Here is a 24,710-nt window from a genome sequence, read left to right as displayed (position 1 = left end):
GAACATTCCACATGTGCACAAGTGACATGGGGAAGAAGGAAGCCGAGGAGGAGCTGGGGGGAGGGTGGAGGCTAAGACGGGAGGATGTCACGCGCCAGGGCGGGCCTGTCTCAGTTTCCCACAGTAAGTCTGTTCTCATGACTGCGCAGTTTAGATACGACATCGAGAAAGGCCGAATTCCCTACTTCCTTATGTAGAGCTTCGGGTCCCATGAGAGCACAGATCAGGACAGTCAAATGACATTTGATTTCAAGTGCACGTCTCTCGTCTGCCGGCGTCTGTAAATCTGTACACCTTTACTCCTTTCTGAGTCTTTCCTAGCAGTGCCCAATTCTAAAACTGCTGTTAGTACCAAAGCAACAAGGGCTTCATTCTACTTCTTGCGTGTTCACTAGTCGTCATGGTAACAGGATGTTCAATGCCGCCGCTCTGTGCAGTGGTTTATTTTAATCTCTCGATTCTCTGTGCTGTACGGAGGCAGAGTGCGGTCTCTTTGACTGCCCCATCACGCCAGCACAGCTCAGACTTCACACCTTTCCACCCAGGGCTCCTCGGACCTGACGTCTTGCCCAGTTGTTGAGCAGCTTCTACTTGTGTGTTTGCCAGCATTCTTCATGTTCCCGGAAGTTTGAACTGAACTTGGGGCATTTCCGATTTAAGGTATTTCAGGACTACCTTGTGACTCCAGCTGATAGCATCTTTGCTTTATCTGACCTGGAGCGGCCGGGTTCCTGAGGGCTCTCAGAACCGCACGCTGCCAGTTACGTATACATTACGTGCAGTTCCGTCGTCCACCACTTGGATGCGGCTTCATTTCTGGCCAAATGTGCGGTGGCCAGTGCTCCAGTGTGCTGCAGCTGGAGGTTATTTGGTGGGACTTAGGAGAGCACCCATCCTTCAAATACTGTCCCATGGATTCATCTCCAAGAAGTAAGGGCCAGCTCTAAGCTCAGCATTCGCATCTTCTTTGTCACTATCCACCTCGTGCTGAATAATCTCGTAGACACTACCTGGCCTGCTTCAATCTGCTGCGTTTCGATAGCATCATTTTCTGCCAGTGGAGCATGAACTTCAAAAATAATTTCTCTCTTACCATGTTCTGTTTGTCTCTTGAAGACCTTACCACTCTTTAGCAATATTTCCACTGGCAGCTGTTCCTTACTGCTAAATTACCGAATGCAACAAGGCATATCTGTAAGAGCTGCTTTTCAGCAGTGGAAGCCCAGTAATTTCACTGTGGTAGGAGTCACACCCATATTGATAAGCTGAGCTTAAAGGGAGTTATTGCTATAGTTCAGCATGCCACAAAAGAACAGTCAAGAGCTCCCTGGTGAAATCCGTTACACTGCTCAGTGACTGATGGTATCAGTACAGTCTACACCACCTGCTTGGCCGGCTTCTGCCCTCGTGGCCATCTGAGGTATGTTTCCTAGGACCCTGCCTGTTTGAACAGCACATCCTGGTCTGTGTTGCCATGTTTAGCAGCTGCACCGGTAGTGAAATCAGCCTTGCATCCACACGTGGAAACTACATACATTCATCGTTGGCTCCTTCTCCTGTGAGGTTAGCTACTTTGTGCAGGGAGATGGGAGTCAGCAGACTTGCAGACAGCTGAAGTATTCCACTTCCGGTTTTGTCACTTGCTGTTGCATTATTTCGGGCCAGGGCTCAAAGCAGGCAATCCAAGCATCCTAAACTGTCCTAAGTCCTGTCAACAGCTGTTATCTACAAGCTTAAGGTGTCACTGAGATTACCCATGTTCCTCTCCGAGTGTGGGAGTCGGTGGCGTGAGGCAGGGCTCGGCTCAGTGTCCTTTTTTAACCTGCTGGCTCCCGCAGCTTGGGAGGAACCTGCGGGGTGGACGCCGGGGAGGAGCAGCCCCTGCGCAGCAGCATGGCGTGGCCGTGGCGGGGACAAGAGGTGCGGCACAGTGTTGGATTTTTAAATCACAGAATTAAGTTCGGTAATGTTGGTGCTCCAAAAAGAAAAATGAAGTGTATTGCAATTAATCTAAAGGCATAGATCTTAATATCCCAAAAGTATTTAGCATCTTTTGGATTGTCAGAAAAGTCATGACGTATTTTTCTGTTTTTCTATGTAAAATGTGTTGCGCCTTTTCTGACTACCTGATATTTCATTTTCACACGAGCTGTCCTTGACTTCTCGTTGTAAATAGCTAGGGCTTTTAACTGTTTCTTTGTTGTTTCTATAAACTGAAGGAGCAGAGAGATGCAGCCTGAGGCCAGAGAACAGTGCATTTGGTATGATGATTTTTGTCATGCCTGCGGAGTATTTGCAGGCACTCTTGAGTCTTCTGTATTAAAACAAATCTCAGTAGAAAAATTAACCCAGTATTGTTTGAACAGCATGAAGCTTTTTATTGCTTTAGATAGTCTTTTGAAAGATTAGGAAGCCCGAATAGTATCTACTTAAAAGCACCTCGGGAAGCTGTCGTGGGAGTGGTGACTTGTGCACTTTGGCGTGCCACGTGTGATGACGTAAAATCGCAGTACTTCATTGGCATTGGTTTGGGTTAAACTAGTGCTTCTTGATCCTGGCATTATAGGCCCAATCATCTGTGGAACATCTTTAAGAAGATTCCAAGGGTTCTGATCTGGCAGACGCCATCATAACACTGGCCTTTATCAGAGCCTGTTACTGTTCTTTTCTGTCATGAAGAGTAACATACCAGGGACCAGCAGTTAGCGTAATGGCTATGTCGCTGGACTCCCACATAGTCGACCGTGGTTCGTGTCCCGGACCCGGTGGCTTAAACTCACGCTGGACACGTGTGCGTGCGTGCCCAAGATTCCGAGAGGAGAATGGAGGAGAAGGGATTGCGGCGTGGCCATTCCCCCAGGGGGTGATTTCTCGCTTTCTATCTCTCTGTCTCTCTCTGTCTGGCGAGTGCACATGCCCTATAGCGAAAAACACTCCAAAAAAAAAAAGAAGAGTAACATACCAGAGCGTGCCCGGTCTCCCGAAGTGGTCTGTGAGTGGCCTAATGTTTGATTTTTTTTCCTCTTTTTTAATTGCCAGAGGTATGTGCAATTACCACAGAGAGATTGAGAGGAAGAAAGCACCTCCCAATGGGCATAATCATGCTGAGTTTTGTCATTTCTCTTTGTTTTTTGTTGGACATATACAGACACAGCCCAGTGTGTTTTCAAGCTGCCAAGATGGAACTCAAACTACAGTTGGCCATGTGGGATCCTGCTCCCTTAACCACTAGACCCAATGTTTGCTTCTGTACTAGGAAAAAGAAATCCTTATTTAAAATCCATTTAGCAAGTTTGTATAAAGTTACATTTTGAAAGAGGTAAACTTTTTTTTTTTTGAGAGGTTTTTGCTATAGGGCGTGTGCGCTCGCCAGACAGACAGAGAGAGACAGAAAGCGAGAAATCACCCCCCGGGGGGATGGCCGCACCGCAATCCCTTCTCCTCCATTCTCCTCTCGGGATCTTGGGCATGCACGCACACGCGCCCGGCATGAGTTTAAGCCACCGGGTCCGGGACTTGAACCACTGTCGACTACGTGGGAGTCCAGCGACATAGCCATTATGCTAACTGCTGGTCCCGAAACAGGTAAACTTTTAAAAAGCAACAATGATAAAAAAAAATCTTAGAAGCTGTTGTAAAGTTATAAATGCTGATGCTATTTAAATTTTTGGAAGCATGTAGTAGTTATGATCAAATAAGACAAGTAAGCATTAGTTGTGGAATTTACTATTTTATTTTTAAAATTTATTTAATTCCATTTGTTGTTATTATTTTTTAATTTGACCAGAGACAGAGAGAGAGAAAGGAAAAGTGGGAAAGCAAGTTTCCCTCCTGAGACTCGAACTGTGGTTGGTCATGTGGGAATCCAGCTCCTTTAACCACCATGCGACCTCATTGAATTTTTTTATTCTTGGTATAAACAGGAAAGGGGCTTACTTGTTACTTTAGTATTACGTTTTGCAAAGTCTAAGTGAAATGTACTCTCTGCGAACTGAATGCCCTTTCCCATTTGAGCGCCGACAAATTCGTTAGTAGAGGAAGAATCTGTTTAGGCTGTGCTCGATTGTTGAACTTTTGCTCCTCTTTTGATACTCTCTTGTTAACCTGCTGTTTGTAAATACCAGCTAGACCACTAAGACAGTAATTTTACATATTGTTTTTCAGCTGATTACCTGGCTCAGGCATTTGATTCTCTTTGTTTGGACTTGAAGACTGATGAAGGAAAAGCCTTGTTTTTGGAGTATCGAGCTGTTCCGGTGATACTGGGTCATCTAAGGATATCCAGTAAAGGACTCCTGTCCAATGTCATTGATAGTTTGCTTCAGATGACAGTGGAATCTAGTACGTGTTCAAGCTTTATATTTGTAAAGTAATGAAATAGGAGTGATTTTCTTATCCTTACCTAGTCTAATGTGTAATTTCAGACACTGTTGCATTTTATAATTTAAATGCTTAAAAATACTGGGTCATTGGGAAAGTCATGGTGCATTTTTGCATAGAAAACTCTTAACTTTCCTAATGACTTTGGGCCAGCAGGTGGTGTGGTGGTTAAAGTGCTGGAATCCCATGTGTCCAACTGTGGTTTGAGTCCTGGACCTGGCAGCTTGCATTCTTGCTGTCTCTCTCTCTCTCTCTCTCTGAGAGTGCACATGCCCTATAGCAAATTAAAAAATAATAATGATTAATAAAGTAAATAATTATTAAAAAATCATATTTGATTGCTATGTAACTGAGTCGTTAAGAGTATCACTACGGAGACCAGCAGGTGCCATGATGGTTAAGGAGCTAAACTCCCATGTGGCAGTTTGAGTCTCAGACGTGGCAGCTTGCTTTCTCACTCTCCCTCTCTCTGGTGAGTGTGCGTGCCCTGTAGCAAATTTAAAAAATAATAATAATGATAAGTAAAGTGAAATAATTCTTGAGACCAGCAGTTGGTGTAATGGCTATGTAGCTGGACTCCCATGTAGTCAACCATGGTTCAAGTCCCAGACTCAGTGGCTTAAACTCACGCTGGGCACGTGTGCATGCGTGCCCAAGATCTTGAGAAGAGAATGGAAGAGAAGGGATTGCGGCGTGGCCATCCCCCCTGGGGGGTGATTTCTTGTTTTCTGTCTCTCTCTATCTCTCTGTCTTTCTGGTGAGCGCACACGCCCTGTAGCAAAAACCTCTCCTAAACAAACAAACAAATAAACAAACAATTCTTTTTTAAAATGCACATCACTAGGAGTTAGTTAATTTAGCACAGTTTTTGGTAGTCATCTGTTATGTGGGTATTTTCTGCAAGTGTTGCATAGTGGAACCTCTCTTTGTTCTCTGTTGCCTTTTCTTTTTTTTTTGTTTTTTTTTTTTTTGAGAGATTTTCACTGTAGGGCGCGTGCGCTCGCCAGACAGACAGAGAGAGACATAGAGACAGAAAGTGAGAAATCACCCCCCAGGGGGGATGGTCACGCCACAATCCCCTCTCCTCCATTCTCCTCTCGGGATCTTGGGCACGCATGCACACGCGCCCGGCGTGAGTTTTAAGCCACCGGGTCTGGGACATGAACCACGGTCGACTACGTGGGAGTCCAGCGACATAGCCATTACGCTAACTGCTGGTTCCCCTCTGTTGCCTTTTCATTCTGACAGATCTTGTTGGATCTTCTCCTATCTTGTCTCATCTTGTCTCTTCAACCTTACTGTTTCATTGGAGGGATTGGAGGCAGGGGACACTTAAGCTATATAGCTGTGAATTGCAGCTATTCTGTGTTTGTTTGTTTATATATGTGAGCGTGTGTACGTGTTTTTGTGTGTGTGTGTATATATGTGTGTGTATGTATATATACATATATACGTGTATATATATATGTGTGTGTGTGTGTGTGTGTGTGTGTGTATTTATCTTTGACCAGAGAGAGAGAGTGTGTGTGAGAAAGAGAAAAGAAGCCAACAGATCCAGGACTTGAAACACAGTTGGCCACGTGGGAATCCAACACCTTAACCACCTGATTGTGATTTAAACAGAATAGCTGTTTAAATCACACTTGTCATGGTTCATAATCTGTGGGGCTTTTTCCTCTTGTTTTTTAATGAATGTTGGTATAATAAGTCCTTTTAACTTGTTGCTAATGAATTCTTTTGTTTTTGTTTTTTGTTTTGAGGGAGTGAGAGAGAATGAGTGAGAGAGAGAGAGAGAGAATTTTGCTATAGGGCGGGTGTGCTTGCTGGAGAGACAGAGAGAAACAGAGTCGGAAAGTGAGAAATCACCCCCCAAGGGAGGATGGCCACACCACCATCCCCTCTCCTTCATTTTTCTCTTGGGGTTTTGGGCACACATGTATACATCCTGGTGTGAATTTTAAGCAGCTGGATCTAGGACTCCATGGTTGACAATGTGGGAGTCCAGAATCTTAACCATTACACCATCTGATGGTCCTTCTTTTTTTTTACTTTTCTTTTTTCTTTTACATAAATTTTACTTTACTTAAAGCATATGAAAGATATAATTTCAAATCACACTAAACATAATAAATATAAAACTTGCTTTGTTAAAAATCTGTGATATACATTCAAGTAAAGGCTAAACTTCCAATGCCAACTATCTTTGAGACAAAAATATTGAACATTTACAATAATCAGTTTCCTAAAAGTGCTATTTTTTAAAGAATTATTTGTAGATAATTTTTTTCTAAAATTTATATAAAAAGTCAAGGATTTAGAATGGGTCAAATAAATTTGAAAAGGAGGTATAAAGTTAGAGAAAACACTAACTGCTGGTTCCCAAGAATTATTTTTAATATTATTTATTATTATTATTATTATTTTCTTTTTCCTTTCTCTTTTTCTTTTTTTTTTTTTTAGAGGTTTTTGCCATAGGGTATGTGTGCTTGCCAGAGAGACAGACAGAGACAGTGAGAGGGAAAGTGAGAAATCACCCCCTGGGGGATCACCATGCTGCAAATCCTTTTCCCATTCTCCTCCTGGGATCTTGCACATACATACACGTGCGCGCACACACACACACACACACACACACACACTAGCGTGATCTTCAAGCCACCAGGTCTGGGACTTGAACCATGGTTGGCCCTGTGGGAGTCCAGCAATGTAACCACTAAGCCATCTGCTGGCCCCAATTTTGTTTGTTTCTTTCTTTTTTTTAATTTGCTGTAGGTCATGTGCACTCACATGAGAGAGAAAGAGAGAAAGTGAGAAAACAAGCCAACAGGTTTGGGACTGAGACTGCGGTTGGCCATTGGGAGTCCAGCACCCTACTCAGCATGCCACCTACTGGCCCCCAAAGTGCCATGTTTAAATACCTGTAAGAGGGAACTCATTCTGGTATTTTTGTTTCTGTCTAAGCTTCTGTATATTCCTTTATTCACAGAGCCAGATCCTTCTGTTACTAAAAATACATACCAAAGCTTTAATGTGGTTTTAAACAGATGAACATTTCAGCTCTCCGGGGGAAGACAGGGAAGTTCGAATAAGCAGCTCAGACCGTCTTAAATGATTAGAGATGACTGACGTTATGGCACACTCTGTTTCACCTGAGGGCCAGGACTGAGGAGTGTGTCCCCTAAAACGGTTTCCAGCCCACACATCTCCAGTGGGTCATCTTCTACACGAGAATTTGAGCCTGTGCGTTAGCAGCCTTCCTGCGATCGGGTGTAGGTGCCGCGCTCCACTGCTGACTTGGTTAAGTCTCTTCCAGAGTTACATTCAGCAGAGTGAGTGCACTTTGTTCAGATGCACAGCAATGCGTCTGGCCAGTCTGAAGTGGAGGGTGAAGCAGGAAGAGGTTTCGTAACTGAAGGTGTGCCGACTGGAGACCCAGTAGACACGCTGTGAGGCTGCTTCTGCCCAGTGTACCATGGTACACCCTCGAGTGTACCACGAGATTGTCCTGACCAGAACTTTCTGGAAAGGCACAGGAAAGTTTCCCAGTTTGAATTCTAGTCGTCAAAGGTAGCCATATTGAAAAACTGTTGCTTTAACCAGCTGGCTTTTTCTTCTTCAAACACCTCTCTCTAATCCTAGCCGAATAGCAGCTTCCATAAAGCTTTGTCTTTCGCAAAGTTCTTTTGCTTTTAAAAAAGGGACGATTCATCTTTGAAGCATCCCTGTTCTTCTGAAAAAGAGCAGTCTCTCCTAGGAAGAAGCCGAAGCCCACGTGCAGCAGCGGGCTGCTTGCTGTGATGCTGACTTTGAGCATTTCTTTACCTTGCTGAGTTTGACTCGAGTCTCGCTCAGGATCTTGCTGTCAGATGACATCTTCCTCATTAAGGCCTTCTGCGTGTACCTTTGGGACCTGGTTATCGTTTTCCTTCCTGACGTCTTAAAATCCACCACTGTGCCCTGCTGCTGCTGGTGAGCCCTCGCCCACGGCGCCAGGAGAGCCCCATGCTCTCCTGCTCGGCTCCCCAGCTTCTTCGTCCACATCAGAGAACAGTTCCTGTACTGGCGCCTGTTCTTCCTCTAGGTTTCTTCTTTTGGGAGAAAGAAGAGAAATGAAAATTTCCCTTTTCATTGGCTGAAGCACCTTCTTAAGTTCAGTGTTTTCATCCGTCTGTTTCTGGCGATATCCATGGTCATTGAGGAGGATTTCACACAGCTCGTCCTCGTTCCTTCCCGCTCGCCAGCCCTCCGGGAGCCTCTTCCATCACTCCCTGCATAGTTACACCGAGAGCTGCTTTTTATCCTCGTTCATAACTCGTTGATGGAGACGTTCCTCCCGTTTCTTACAGTCACACTCTTCCCGTCATGTCACGACTGTACTGAATAGCTCTGCTCGAAATCATTTCCTATCACTTCTGTACCTCACCCTCCTCACCTTTCAGTAGCTGATGCAAATCCCTGTTCTCGCGTTGTAACTGGCTGTCTCTTTCCTGAAGCTTGATCTTTTATCTCCTGGAGGTTTCTAGTTCCTTCGGTTTTGTGTAGCAGTTCTGCACAAGGTCCACGCTACTTCCCAGTTTCAAATTCTGCATTTCCACATTTTCCTGAGCTACATGAAAATGCTGCAGTAAGTGGAGCTCATTCACACTCATTTTTTAAAGAATTATTTTGTTTAACTTTGTTTACTTTGTTTTTTTGTTTTTGTTTTTGTTTTTTCCCCATATTTTACTAGAGAGGAACAGAGGGAGGGAGAAAGAGAGATGGAAAGTGAGAAAGCAAGCTGCCAGGTCCGGGACTCGAACCATGGTCTGCCATAGGGGAGTCTAGCACATTAAGCACCATGCCACCTGCCAGCCCCACTCATTCACACAATTTAAAACAGCAACTGTATTTAATTTCTTTATCTCTACCTTTGAACTCTTTTTTTTTTTTAAGAGGTTTTTGCTATAGGGCGCGTGCGCTCGCCAGACAGACAGAGACAGACAGAGAGACAGAAAGCGAGAAATTACCCTCCAGGAGGGATGGCCACACCGCAATCCCTTCTCCTCCATTCTCCTCTCAGGATCTTGGGTACGCACGCACACGCACCCGGCGTGAGTTCTAAGCCACCGGGTCCGGGATGCGAACCGTGGTCGACTATGTGGGAGTCTAGCGACATAACCATTCCGCTAACTGCTGATTCCCACCTTTGAACTCTTTATATAATGAAGGAACACTGAACAAAGTCAACTCCTGATCAGGATATGACACACTCTGTTCAGTATTCTCTTCTGTGCAGAGGGCACTGGAAAAGCGGTGCACATTTTCATAAAGGTCTTGAACATAGAACTTGCCCTGAGTATAAACTGGATGGAGACATCTTTGTTTCTGAGATATATTGAGAGATGTTTTTGCTTTCTTCAGCACACCTGGATCTGTAACGGTTTCCAGGCTCCCATAGGAATCTTCAGAGCCAGGATACTTGAGGAACTGCTTTGGCAGGGAAGCGTCCAGTCCAGCTGCCATCACTCTTCTGTGTAGGCATCTCTGTCTCGGCCCCCAGGAGTGGCAGGGAGTCACCGCTTGCCATCCTAGCTGGCCCTCACAGCCAGAGGACCTGCACACGCACGCAGGACCCAGCCCTGTCCCTCTAATGGTTTCTAACCGGGCACACATGTGTACCAGGATACTGGACATAGTGTTTAGCTTATTCCGTTGGCATTGCTCTTTGAAACTCACGTGAGCCCTTGACTTGGAACAAACAGCCGTTTTTCTTAAATAATTCTTCCTCATTTGCAGTCTCCTTCCCTCCACTCTCTTCCTCCACAGCACTTCTAGAAATGAAGTGCTTGTACCTGCCAGAGGAGGAACTTGGAATGCAAAGCCATTGGCCTGTGGACGTGGTGCCACTCGTGGGCACCGCCCTGCAGGCTGGGTTCAAAGTGTAGTTGTGCTTTGAACCAGGAACATTCATGTGTGGTTCAAGTTCGGTCTTATATATGGCGTTGGTTTTTCTTCGCAGCATCTCTTTGAAGAAGGCTTCATAGGAAGGCCAAGGCCTTGAAAAAGTAGTTAACTCTTACTCCCGGGGTTCCACAGCTCAGAGGTAGAACAGCCATGAAGCCAGGTCTCAGGCTGCAGACGTGGGCTGATCTCCCAGAGCTCCGCAACCATAGTTTCCAGGACTGTTTTTTTTTTTTTTCTCTTGTTCCAAAATGTTACATGTTCTCTGGCCTATTTTTATCAATATTCTTAGTCATTTGTAATGGTGAAGATATTGGACTTCTAGCTGGAGAATCTAGCTGCTTTGGATTAGTAATTGGGGGTTTTAAACCTCAGTTTACAAATGTAAGGAATGAAAACAAAAACTTAAGTGAGCTGAGACCCAGGGAGCCAAGGTTATTTGTTTGAGTGCCTTAGTTTCCAACTTGTTTCACAGGAGATTTTTAGGTTTTTCTTTTCTTTTAAAAGTTTTTGTCGTAGGGCACGTGGGCTCACCAGAGGAAAGAGGGGGGGGAGGAGTGAGAAATCACCCTCCAGAGAGAATGGCCACGCCACAATCCCTTCTCCCCCGTTCTCCTGGGTTTTGGGCACACATGCCCAGTGTGATTTTCAAGTTGCCACACCCAGGACTCAAACTACTGTCAGCCATGTAGGAGTCCAGTATTCTAACCATGACGTCTCCTGCCCCGCCGCCCCTCCTTCCTTATTTTTAATGGGCGAGACAAGTATTTTTGACAGGGTCTCCCCATACTGCAGTCTGCCCTAGCCTCCCTGTTAGATGGGGTTACAGGTGAACTCACTGTGCTTGGATTCTGTAGGCAGCCGTGGCCCTCGAGAAGCAGCATCCTACCTCTTACACCATCACAGCTGGGCCAGGATTTTTTTTTTTAATGGGGAAAAACAAAAATCCAAGTAGATGGGATGTCTATTCATTGGAATAAAATATTTCCGAATATGTCTAACAAAGACGAAATCATTCTCCTTTTAGTCAAACGAAAACTATTAACATTATGAACTAGTTGACCTACTTGGGCGAAGTGAATCTGTGGCCCCACACATTCATACTGGAGACGCCCTGTCACGTTAGTCAGCAGCCACTCACTCACAATCGTTCCCCTTTGTTGAAGTCACTCTCAAGTCCAAGGTCATACCTTCCTTGCTCACATCGAGTAAACAGCAATTTCCCGATATTGATTTATGGGTTTTGCTGGTGGGAAACTTCTGGGCAATTGGAGATGGGCTAATGTCTGATGATGTCTGATTGAAGCATACGGAGCTGCTTGGCACACTTCTCTTCTACCTGTCGGTCACTCGACACTGTCTGTTGGAAGGATCAACGAATGATGGATCAAAATACAGCAAATGTTTCTTCGGCTATTGGTTTTTCATCCTGTTTTCTTTTTTCAGTTCCACTCCCCCAGTAGGGCACATGCGCTTGCCAGTGAGAGACAGAGACAGTGAGAAAGGAAGTAAGGAGTGACCCCCCAGGGGAATGGCCACACCACATTCCCTTTTTTTTTTTTTTTGAGAGGTTTTAGCTATAGGGCGCGTGCACATGCCAGACAGACAGGGAGACAGAGAGACAGAAAGCGAGAAATCACACCCCAGACAGGATAGCCATGCCGCAATCCTTTCTCCTCTATTCTCCTCTCGGGATCTTGGGCACGCACGCACACGGGCCTGGCGTGAGTTTTAAAGCCACCTGGTCCGGGATGCGAACCACGGTCGACTACATGGGAGTCCAGCGACATAGCCATTACGCTAACTGCTGGTTCCACCACATTCCCTTCTTCACTTTTCTCCCGGGATTTTGGGCATGCACGCACATGCACCCAGTTTGATTTTTAAGCCACTAGGTCCAGGACTTGAACCTTGGTCAGCCCTGTGGAAGTCCAGCACCTTAACCACTGCGCCACCTGCTGGCTCCATTTTATTTTTTCTAAGTCTGAGATTGGAACTCATTTCATCATATGTGTAATTTCCACAAGTCATTTTTATAAGATTATCAGACAAGGTGGTTGCAAAAGAGTACCAGACGCAGAGGCTTGAAAATTGCACCGGGTGCATGGGCGTGCATGCCCAAAATCTCAAGAGGAGAATGGAGGAGAAGGGATTGTGACATGGCCATCTCCCCTAGGGGAGTGATTGCACATTCCCTCTTTCTCTGTCTCTCTCTCCCCAGTGCGCTCACATGCCCTATAGTAGAAACTTTAAAAGAAATCTCAGTAGGATTGGTTTGTGGTGTTTAGCTTACTGCTGGCCAGCAGGGTGTGAGGGGCCGTGTTTCAAAGCAGCGCTTTGAGAACCCGGGCTTCCTCTGGGCCGTCACAGGCTGGGAGCAGGTGTCAGTGGGCTGAGTGCCACGTGCCTGTGACCGGTTGGCTCAGTCAGTGCAGAAAGGGATGGTGTTTCTCTCTGTGCAGGAATTTGACAGTAGTTTTGTATCTGTTAAACCTAATGATAAAAACATTTGGACTTGTGTTTTGTGTGCTTATTTTTTAAGTTTTCTTTTAAATGGCATTTTGTAAAAGTGTGATGGATTTTCTGTGCTGGATTGAAAATTTAGGAAGACGGGTCCTTCCCTGGTAGTGGAGGAGAAACCCCGGCTGGCCATCTCTGCTTTGGTCCCTGGCCAGTGCTGCCGCAGAGCTGTGCTGTGGGTCTCCTCTTCTCCCTGTGAGTCCCTCCCCCAGTTCCCTCTTTTCAGACATGAGAAATTATATTAGCTTCATAGGCGTTGCTTTCTGGAAGTTGCTAGAATGCAGTTCTCTGCGTATAAATTAAGATCCTCACTTTGATCTATTTGCCATATATATTATGAGCATTTATTTTTCTTTTTTTAGATTGAGGCCTTCTGATTATATCTATTTTTGGTTTGGATATAAATCATGTAATAACTTAGTGGTATTGCTTTTAGAAAATTACTTTGTGGTTTCTTCTCCTTTTTCCTGTCAGTAGCTGAAAGCTATTACTCACTTATCTGGGTTTAGCTGTGTAAGAACTTGAGTCTTAACTTTGTTACAAAGAATGCTTTCCTTTTCTTGTCAGACTTAGTTTAAATAGAGGGGTTTAACTTTGTATTATAGAGTTTATTCTCTCTCCTGACCTAGAAGCTGCCTTTTCTAGGTAGCAGGCCGCGGTTTAACATTTGAATGTCTTTGTATTCCAGTGCATCTTGTAGCCTTTTTAAAATATAAAGTTTATTTTTATTATGGAAATTTGGAAAACTACAAACTGGCAAGAACAGGACAGTGTTGGGACATGAGGAGGTGTTGGCCAGCAGGTACAGCACTTCAGTTAGAGGGACTCGGTTGGGGAGACCTGTCGTGGAACCTGGCCGTGGCATTTAATGTGCTGTGCACTTGGGGGTTGCTACGCGTGGGCGTTTTAAATGCTTAGCCATGAACAGAGATTAGTATGGGAAGTAGTGGGTCTGCTCATTACCTTGACTTAACCATCCCGCAATGTATACATATCTATCAAAACATCATGCCGCGGGGCCAGCAGGTGGCGTGGAGGTTAAGGACGCTAGACTCCCATATGTATGGCCAACCATAGTTCAAGTCCCGGACCTGGCAACTTGCTTTTTCAGTTTCCCTGTCTCTCTCCCTCTGCCCCTCTCTGGTCAAATTAAAAAATAAATTAAATAAATAAGTAAATAATTTTTAAAGATCATGTTGTACACCATAAATCTTTATATAGTTTTTATTCGTTATTTATAAAGTGTATCCCAGGAAAAATCTAGTTTTACTACCCAAAGATACATGATACATACATTTATTTTCTGTGAATATTTTCTTTCTTTTTTTTTAAGAGAGAGATTTTTGCTATAGGGCACATGTGCTCACTGGAGAGACAGAGAAACAGAAAGCGAGAAATCACCCCCCAGGGGGGATGGCCCCGTTGCAGTCCTTTCTCCTCTTGGGATCTTGGGCACGCACGCACACGCTCCTGGCATAAGTTTAAGCCACTGGGTCTGGGACTCGAACTACAGCCGACTACATGGGAGTCCAGCGACATAGCCATTATGCCAACTGCTAGTCCTAGGAGTAATTAAGTCTTTTAGAAAAAGAAGAGATAGAGACAAGATAGAAACTTCCCCTGGGAATCAGGACCCCAGAACTGCGGTGTTCCAGGGCAGGAAGAAGTGGCAGCACTCCCTTTATCTCAGGAATCAAAAACGAAAGAAAAGAAGCCTTGGGATTCTCCCAGGAATGGAGAGAGAGAGGGAGGAGCAGGAGTTTGAACTGGGAAAGTGCAGACTAAGCTTTGCTTGCGGAGTTCTTAGTTAGGAATATGTATGACCCTGCTCCAGGAGAGCCTTGTCCCTGGTCCAACATGCCCCTCCCAAGCCCCTGGCGAGCTCCTGCTCACCCTCCAGGACGGCTGGTCTGTGCACGTCACACTGCCTGCCTTACCCACAGTGCGGTGAGGGCACCCTTAACACGCCTAAGGACAGTTCAGTTGAGAGTTTTCAAAAGGTTACCTGTCTTTCCCTTCTTACTCTTTTTTATTATTATTATTATTACTTCATTTTTTTTTTCTGCTAGAGGGTGTGTGCGCTCGCCCGACAGACAGACAGAGACAGAGAGACAGAAAGTGAGAAATCACCCCCCAAGGGGGACGGTCACGCCTCAATCCCTTCTCCTCCATTCTCCTCTTGGGATCTTGGGCACGCACGCACACGCACCCGGCGTGAGTTTAAGCCACCAGGTCCGGGATGCGAACCGCGGTAGACTACGTGGGAGTCCAGCGACATAGCCATTACACTAACTGCTGGTCCCTATTATTATTATTTCTTTTTTTAATGTTTATGACTTCCTCAGTTTGGAAGAATGGGAAGCTGAAGTTGTTTTGTTTTTTTTTTTTTGGAGAGATTTTCACTGTAGGGCGCGTGCGCTCGCCAGACAGACAGAGAGAGACATAGAGACAGAAAGTGAGAAATCACCCCCTAGGGGGGATGGTCACGCCGCAATCCCTTCTCCTCCATTCTCCTCTCGGGATCTTGGGCACGCACGCACACGCGCCCGGCGTGAGTTTTTTAAGCCACCGGGTCCGGGACGCGAACCACGGTCGACTACGTGGGAGTCCAGCGACATAGCCATTACGCTAACTGCTGGTTCCCCGGAAGCTGAAGTTTTTTGATTCATGTTTAATTTTGCCACATTATGTTACAACTTTTGAGTCCCTGGAACTATAAATAAAAGCTTTCCTATCTAGAGTTATAGAGTTCCCCATGTAACAGCATACTAATATTCGAGAGTTGAGGGAGGTAGGGTTTTAAAAATAATTTTATTCTGATTATTTTTTGCCTTAATATTCTGAAGAGGTTAGAAATAACTGCTATCGGGAACCAGCAGTTAGCATAATGGCTGTGTCGCTGGACTCCCACGTAGTCGACCGCGGTTCGTGTCCCGGACCCAGTGGCTTAAAACTCACGCCGGGCGCGTGTGCATGCGTGCCCAAGATTCCGAGAGGAGAATGGAGGAGAAGGGATTGCGGTGTGGCCATCCCCCCTGGGGGGGTGATTTCTCGCTTTCTGTCTCTATGTCTCTCTCTGTCTGTCTGGCGAGCGCACGCGCCCTACAGTGAAAATCTCTCCAAAAAAAAAGAAATAACTGCTATCTAAAATACACAAAATTTAGATGCTGAGCATTTACAGTGCATAAATTGTTACCAACAGGCTGTTCGTAGACATCATTTTTACCGAAGAGTTATTTGTGGACTTGATAATATGCTCTTTTTAAAAATATGTAAGCACTATGGGAAATGTCGTCAGATCCTGAATAAACAATTCTCTTGAAAAAGTTCAGTAGTCGATGCTTAAATTTAGTAGAGTTATGTCTATTTGCTTAAGTTGCTCATTCGCCGTCTGGTACCGTGTTAGTATAATGCTGGTGCAGGGAGTCCTCAGTGCCACTTTTCCCTTACTAAGTATAAGTCACCTGTAACTGAGATTTTATTGAAGATTTGAGTACCTCTTCTAAGCCATCGAGATACAGATTTGTATCAATAAGCATTGCTGTGTTGTCATTTTGTTTTGTTTTGTTTTTAGTTTTTGCCATAGGGCATATGTACCCGCCCTATACGAGAGAGAAGTTTGGGTGGGGCTGACCACGTCGCCATCCCTCCTCCATTCTCCTCCTGGGATTTTGGGCACACGCACACATGCCCAGCATGTTTTTCAAGCTGCAAGGTCAGCCACGTGGGATCTAGCCACCTTAGCTTCCAGGCCGTTGGGCTGGCCCTGTTTTAAGAAGTCATTTAGACCCTTGGTACAGAGACTGGATTGGCTCCACATCCACATCCCACTCTGTTCCGCCTCACCTTCCTCTTCTATGGTGGATGCAAAACTGGAAATCTTTCTTCCCCAGGTACCCATGTGTGTGTCTACCCAACATCCCAAATGGAGACATGGAAGAGAAGGGATTATGGCATAACCATCCACTGGAGGAGGGTGCTTTCTCACTTTCCCCCTCTCTCTCACCCCCCACTCCGTCTCTGGAGGGCACTTGTGCCTTCTGGTAAATTTAAAAAATAATAATAAATAAAGCTGTGGATATTAGGGAAGAAACAAAAATCTAGATTTCTAATGACTTTCTCTTGTACCTGAACCACTTCCAGGAAGTGCCTACCTCCTATGAGAAAAAAGTAATGTATTTTTCCCTATCGATTAAGCCACTGTACGTTGCATTTTTCAGTTACATTATCAACCAAACCAACAGACTTTTATACTTGAAATGGATTTTAATTTATTGTCTAAAAATTTTATTTTCTTATTTCAAAAGAAAATATATCTTTTGTTGTTTCGGGTAAAATCGTGTGTCTATTATTTTAAAATTCAAGCAAAGATGGGCAATCAGCACAAGAGCTGACTAGAATGCTTTTGGCCCTTCCCAACAGAAAACCAAATAAGTAAATACAGATCGACTAAAATAGCATTATAGTAACTATAGAAACTGGACAGAGCTCTGTAGCAACCAAGCAGTTGCCTCGCCAGGAGAAAGTCACGTTCAAAATGATAGGAAATTCCATAGCATTTTTACTGACCCTTGCCCCACTCCCTTCTTGACACCGTACAGCAGAAAATGACCCGATTCCTTATTCCCTCAGTCAGGATGGAAGGATTAGAACAAAACTAGTTTGCAGTATTCCGGCCTGTCTTTGGGCTGTCTGAGGGACTGGTTTCTGTCTCCCTTGACTTGGGAAACACGTAGGAAGGTGGCATAGTTTGATCTCAAGCTAAAGGCCAAGGAAGGCAGTGGTGGGCGCCACGGCACGTGGAACCTACAGGGAACTGCAGACCCGTGGATGCCTGAGGGTAAGAGATTACACACGTCTAAGGACTCGGCCAGAAGCTGTCGTGAGACTGAGAAATTAAGATCTTCAAAGGAAGCCAGAGGAAATTAGAAAGAAGCAAGAAATACACCCAGACCCACAAGGATGCTACCCAGGAAGAGTTGAGAAGACCTGTGTCCTATACCTTCTGCTATTCCCAAAGCTTAGGGGCCAATAATTAGTTAAGATTTCTTCCATTCCAGTCTGCACTGGGAGAGGTCGCTGTTTTCTCAAATGCCAAATGTTTAGCAGAAGAGCATGAGGTGTGCGAAGAAAGAGGGATTTGTGATCCATTCAAAGGACCAAAAGCAAATCTCCAGAGAAACATGCCCCCCAAAACATACCAACACTGACAGGACTTGCTGAGGAAAGACTTGAAAACAACCAAGTATGCTCAAAGAGCATACACGAAGAGATAAAGGAAAGCAGGAGAATGATATATGGGATACTATCAAGCAGATGAATATATACATTATGGGAGTCCCTGAAGGAGAAGAGAGGAAAAGAGACAGAGATATTATTTGAAGAAATAATGGTTGAAAATGTATCAAATGTGAAGAAAAACATGGGTCTACAAATACAAGAAGCTCCATGAGCCCCATGTTTGATAAACCCAAAGAGGCCCACAGATCATAAAATGTCAGAAGTCAAAGATAAAGAGATAATCGTGAAAGAAAACAGAAAAAAATACAGTATATAGAGAATATTATTGAGCCAAAAAAAGAAAAAAGAGAGACAGAAAGTGAGAAATCACCCCCCAGGGGGATGGCCACGCCTCAATCCCTTCTCCTCTTGGGATCTTGGGCACGCATGCACACTCGCCCAGTGTGAGTTTAAGCCACTGGATCCGGGACTCGAACCTCAGTCGGCTACATGGGAGTCCAGCAACATAGCCATTACACTAACTGCTGGTCCCTTAAAAAGCATTTTTATGCATTATTTTGTAATAAACTGACAGCCACTCTATGAAGGCCTTTTATACGGTCCTTATTCATAAACCTTTGAATACATCTCCATCAGACATATTCTTAGAGGAAGAATTGCTAAATCAAAGGATATGTACACCGAAGACTTTTTAAAAATTATTTTATTGAACTTTATTTGTTTGTTTGTTTGTTTGTTTTAATTTGACCAGAGAGGGACAGAGAGAGAGGGAAAGTGAGAAAGCAAGCCGCCAGGTCCAGGACTCGAACTGTGGTTGACCATGTGGGAGTTTAGCGCCCTTAACCACCATGACACCTGCCGGCCCCATATTAAAGACTTTTGACACAAATTTGCCAGTTTCAAATTTTATTCCTATACGATTGAATATTTTTACTATGTTTGTTCTAATGTAAATTGCTTGTTCATGCCTTTTATTCCTGAAAATACTAGGTACACCTTTTTCTTATTATGAGAGATGTTTTTATATTGTTAATCTTGTGGCAAATATGTCACAAAAGGATATCTCCCCACCCCTCTTTCATGTTTGGCACTTCCTTTTTTTGAAATTTTTTTAATTGCCAAAGGGTGCATACACTCACTAGAGACGGAGAGAGAAGAGGCACCCCCAGAGGGGTGCAGTCACACCACAGCCCCTCTCCCGCTCCTCCGCCCTGTTGAGAATTGGGGAGTGTGGCACACTGTGCACACATGCCCGGCATGTTCTTCAAGCCTCTCCAGCTGGGATTCCAACAACATGGTCTGCCATGTGGAGCCAGCTTCCACATGGCTACAGGGCCAGCCTGAGCTTTGCCTTTTGATTTTCAACTTAATTTTTAAAAATTGGAACTTCTTATTTTGTCAAATTTTTTCCATTTATTTATTTATTTTAGATCTTTTCCCTGTCTTCTTTTGGGAAAAAAGTGCTTTTCCAGGTACCAGCAGTTAGTGTAATGGCTATGTTGCTGGACTCCCATGTAGTTGACCGTGGTTCGAGTCCCGGACCCAATGGCTTAAACTCACGCCGGGCGCATGTGCATGCGTGCCCAAGATCCCGAGAAGAGAATGGACAAGGGATTGCGGCGTGGCCATCCCCCCGGGGGGTGATTTCTTGCTTTCTATCTCTCTATCTCTCTCTGTCTGTCTGGCAAGCGCACAAGCCCTATAGCAAAAACCTCTCCAAAAAAAAAAAAAAAAGTGCTTTTCTAGTCAGTGACTGTAAACTGTCATTCATTAATACTCAAGTGAGATTCTTAAATTTAGGGTGTTTTTTGAACTTACTACTTCAGCAAAATTTCTTTTCACTCATTAAGCTGAACTTGTTCTTGATTTTCCTCCTTTCAAAGGTGGTATCTCAGCTCCATTTTACCAAATGGGAGTTTGATATTAGGGGGAGTAATCTTTCATCCAGTGTTCCATAAGAGCTGATGAATGTTTTAAGTTTTCAAATGACTTGGCCACAGAGTTTAAGTATGAGAAGAAAGAAAATCTAAGTATTTTAAAATACCCCACAAAATCTAGTTTTATTTATTTAGTTTTTAAAATTCCTTTCTTTGTTTTGCAGAATCCTTGCAACCTTTCTTGGAAGCCTGCAGCAACTCCTTATTCTTTCGCACTTGTTCGGTGCTGCTTCGAACCCCTAAACTTGATCTTCAAATACTGGAAAAGCTCAGTATTATTCTACAGAAACTTTCCAAAATCAAGTAAGTTCTCATTTCTAATATTTTACATTTATTTTTAATTTTTTAAAATCTTCTTGTGATCATTTAGACTTTTTCTAATCCCATACTAATTCTACTTTGATTATTTAATAAAAATTTCCAGTACACAGATGTAAGAAATCCAGATTCATAAATAAATATGTGTCAAGACTACATATTCAGTGACACTAGAATTAAAGTATAAAACTTGGAATATCTAGTTATTTCTGTAGTTCAGTTCATCTAAATGAACTCGCAATACTAAGAGTATGTAAAACTAAGAGCAGTTTCTACCAGCCAAGTGATAATACCAGAATACGCCACTGCACCTTGCATTCTGTCATAGCACGGGTGAAAATACAGGCTAAAGTCAGGACGGCCAGCCACAGTGGCGCAGCGATAGTGCGGCTCTCCGCAGTGGAGGAGGCAAGGCAAGGTCAGGGTGTGGCTTTTGTCTGGCGCGGAAAGGCTGGGAGTGGAGGGTGGATTGCAAAGTGAGACCTTGTGGATGGTACTGGTCTTTCTTTGTCTCTATGTCTCTCTCTCTCTATCATGAAAGTAAACAATTAACATAGTAAAAATGTACTTTGCAGGGCTAGTGGGTGGTATGGAATAGAGTAGGGTGCTGGATCCCATCTGACCTACTGCACTTTCTGAGTCCTGACCAGGTGGCTTGAAAAGCACACCAGGCACATGCATGCCCAAAAATCCCAAGAGGAGAATGGAGGAGAAGGGGTTGCAGCATGGCCATTCCCTCTGGGGGATGATTTCTCACTTTCCCTCTCTCTGCCATTCTGTCTCTCCATACACCCTATGGCAAAAAATTTTAAAAAATTAAAAGTATTTTGCAATTCCTATTGATACACTAAAATAAGTTGAAGGAGAGAGAATGGAGCAGGGACAGACCGTTAAAATGATTTTCATCGCTGGCTTAGTTTTAGGAAACGATTATGAGCTTTCTATTGCCACTGCTGTGGGTTTTACGAGGAGAACTGAAGACTTTCTAGTTCCTTTTTCTTCTTTCTGACTCACATTGGTATAACCAGTTTTTTAATTACATTTTTTAAGAGAGATTTTTGAGGGACCAGCAGTTGGCATAATGGCTATGTTGCTGGACTCCCATGTAGTCAACTGTGGTTCGACTCCCAGACCCCGTGGCTTAAACTCAGCCAGATGCATGTGCGTGCGTGCCCAAGATTCTGAAAGGAGAATGGAGGAGAAGGGATTGCAGTGTGGCCATCCCCCGCTGGGAGAGTGATTTCTCACTTTCTTTGCTCTGTCTCTCTCTGTCTTTCTGGCGAGCACATGTACCCTTTAGCAAAAACCTCTCCAAAAAAAAAAAAGAGGGAGAGGTTTTTAGTATAGAGTGTATATGCTCACCTGAGAGACAAAGAGACAAAAAAATGAGAAATCACCCCCCAGAGTGGATGGCCACACTGCAATCCCTTCTCTTCTATTCTCCTCTCGGAATTTTGGGCATGCACCCACAGGTGCCTAAAGTGAGTTTTAAGTTACCGGGTCAGGGATTTGAACCATGGTCAACTACATGGGACTCCAGCAATGTAACCATTATGCCATCTGCTGGTCCCTTTGATTACATATTAAGGACATACATTTTAAGTTGTACTTTCTTTGAATCTTGGTATAGTGTTACCTTTGAGGCAAATCTGAACACCTAGTATCTCACCTCATTTTTATAACAGTCAAACTTTGGTCTTGGTTCAGCTCTTCTCTCACTGGTCCCATCCCTCATCCATGATTTCCATGGCCAAAACATAGATATTCCACCAGGCTTCAGTACAGCTGAAAAGCAAGTGTCACTCAGCTGAGAATGAATTGTAGGTAAGGCGAATGGACTGATATGTTCTATTTTATACTGTGTCTTCGTATTTTGGTAAATCATTAAATGTCCAGTTGTAACCTTGTTCTTGATTAACCAAATTATTATTTTGATATCCATTAAATCTGTCAATGTATTGTCTTCCATTCTCAGGAAATTCTCAATAAGACCTATTGTAGTTACCCTTTTGTGCCATGAAGCTGCAATTGCATTTTCAGTTTAGTTCTTTTTTAGTTCTTAAATCATGGAATTTTTATAAAGTAGTTCCAAAGTACATTTATATTCTTGAGCCAAAATGTTTTACTATTCAAGATGTGTTTTTCTAGCTTATGTTGGCTTCTGACTTAGGTAAAGAACTAGAACAGAGCTTAAAAAAGAGGATTGGGAATAGTTTGATGCTCAAGTGGGTCTTAAAATAAATCTTTAAAACTACAAAGATGTAAGTCTTTCGTGTAAAACGGGTAATATGTAGGTTATTAGCTAATTTCTCTGAAGATGTAAATATAGATAAGGAAAGGAGAAATATTTTATAAGGTATAATTGAAAATTAAATTACTAACTGGGTATTAGAAAAAAGATAGTAGGAGAAGTCAGAAGGCAAACCAAGAATATTACAGCTTTAAAAAAACCCAACGTACTTAAAATGAAATGATCGAGTTCTAGCTGTGGAAAAAATTTTTTTCCTCAAGCTCTCAAAAAGTGAGTATAGGGGGGCCAGCAGGTGGCGTGGTGGTTAAGGCGGCTGGACTTTCACATGGCTGTCCGTAGTTTGAGTCCTGGCAGCTTGCTTTCTCACTTTCCTTCTCCCTCTCTATCTCTCTCTCTGGTCAACTTCAAAAAATAAAATAAAATGATCACAATAATAAAATTAAATAAAGTAATTATTTTTGGGGGCCGGCAGGTGGCGTGGTGGTTAAGGGTGCTGGACTCCCACATGGTCGACTGTGGTTTGAGTCCTGGACTCGGTGTCTTGCTCTCTCTCTCTCTCTCTCTCTCTCTCTCTATCACTCTATCCCTCTCTGGTCAAATGGAAATAAATAAGTGAATGAATAAATAAAATTAAAATTAAAAAAAAATTTTTTAAATAATATTTTTTTTTTGAGAGGTTTTTGCTACAGGGCACGTGCACTTGCCAAAAAGACAGAGAAAGACAGAGAGACAGAAAGAGAGAAATCATCCCTCCCCAGGGGGCTGGCCATGCCACAATCCCTTCTCCTCAATTCTCCTCTCGGGATCTTGGGCACGCATGCACACGTGCCCAGCGTGAGTTTAAGCCACCGGGTCTAGGACTCGAACTTCAGTCAACTACATGGGAGTCCAGCGACATAGCCATTACGACATAGCCATTACGCTGGTCTCTCCTTTTCATTTTTTGATTGTTTTTCCACTTCAGACCCGTTTTGTTTGTTTCAGCATCTTAATCCTTTATCCCCCTGCTGTCTCCACTGTTTTTAAAACCAGATGCCATTTCTTCACAGTTACACGTGTGTTCTCTCTGTGGTCACTACAGTTTATAGAGAAACTCTAAACACGTATAACTCAGATGTATTCACTCTTTTACAGGAGTAATAAGAAGCTCTTCGAACTTTTTACAATTCACCTGATGCTTCAAGAAATACAGAGGACCACACACCCAGAGCACGCCTTTCTCTGTATAAACCTGAATTCTACTCTGTTCAATTTGGGTTTGACAAAATGCAACTCCTCGGTCTCCAGTGGCACGCGTTAGACTGACTTATTTATTACTATTTTATGTGTTACTAATTGGTAAAAATCACCAAAGTAACTAAAATTCTACCAAGTAAAGTAATCAGTAGAATCATTTATCATGAAAGATATATAGAAAGATTTTTTTTCAACTTTTTAAGTGAAACTTGTAGAAGTTATCGAATTTTTTTAATGTTTCAGTTCAACTAAGGTGACTGTAATGTACAAGAAGGCATTTCCAGAACTTATGACATTGGGGCTACTTTTTGTAAAAATACTTTAGGAAAATTGCTTCTTAAAATTATGTGACTATTTGGAATAAAATTGGTGCTGATGTGGGGACAAGATAAATCATGTCATGTTTTCTTAAGACTTAAAGCCCTCCTTTTAGAAGCAGAAGTGCATATTTTTTAACTATCATCTTGATACCTAACATTTCTATTTATCTTAGATTCACAATTAATGATTTTTTAAGTTGCGCTAGTCACAGGGTACTCTAGAGAAATAGTTTTTTTAAAATGTGTCACTGAAGTTTGTTACAACGTAAGACACTAAGAGAGAGCACTGAGCGGTACAGAAGATCATAATCCCGTTACCAGAAATACCTCTCGATGTAGCCGGAGGTTCGCATGAGGCGGAGGTGGTGGAGCTTGGAATTTAGGAGCAAGAGAAAAGAAACATTATTTTAAGGAGTTGCAAAAATATACATGATGAGTTTATAATCTGTCCAGGATCTAGGCGAAATTTTCAGGAAACTTTTGGGCCTATTACAAGATTATAAGAAAATGTGCCATTTGTAAAACAGAAGGCCTCAAGGAGAAAACAGGCTGGGGTTGAGGTGGCTA

The 24,710-nt window shown here is 43.5% G+C and overlaps 1 protein-coding gene and 2 pseudogenes across 2 annotated transcripts in view; 1 reads left to right on the top strand and 2 right to left on the bottom strand.

Moving 5' to 3' along the window:
* CCDC138 (coiled-coil domain containing 138) overlaps positions 1–24,205 on the top strand; it is a gene marked incomplete at its 5' end in the record, with an annotated part of 92,560 nt that extends 68,355 nt beyond the window's left edge. Inside the window, 3 exon segments of one of the 2 annotated variants that reach the window (XM_014588988.1) lie at positions 4,165–4,341; positions 20,183–20,321; positions 23,722–24,205. In XM_014588988.1, the coding sequence (XP_014444474.1) occupies positions 4,165–4,341; positions 20,183–20,321; positions 23,722–23,887 (482 nt within the window). 2 annotated transcript variants of the gene reach the window in all.
* Positions 111–1,758, bottom strand: LOC114008222 (rap1 GTPase-GDP dissociation stimulator 1 pseudogene; annotated as a pseudogene).
* Positions 7,601–9,795, bottom strand: LOC114008272 (afadin- and alpha-actinin-binding protein-like; annotated as a pseudogene).
* Positions 24,206–24,710: the final 505 nt, after the last annotated feature.

This window comes from Tupaia chinensis, unplaced genomic scaffold (genome assembly GCF_000334495.1).
Source record: "Tupaia chinensis unplaced genomic scaffold, TupChi_1.0 Scaffold000041_1, whole genome shotgun sequence".
NCBI lineage: Eukaryota > Metazoa > Chordata > Mammalia > Scandentia > Tupaiidae > Tupaia > Tupaia belangeri.
Note: the sequence above shows the minus strand (reverse complement) of the source record. Positions and strands in the feature narration are given on the sequence as shown.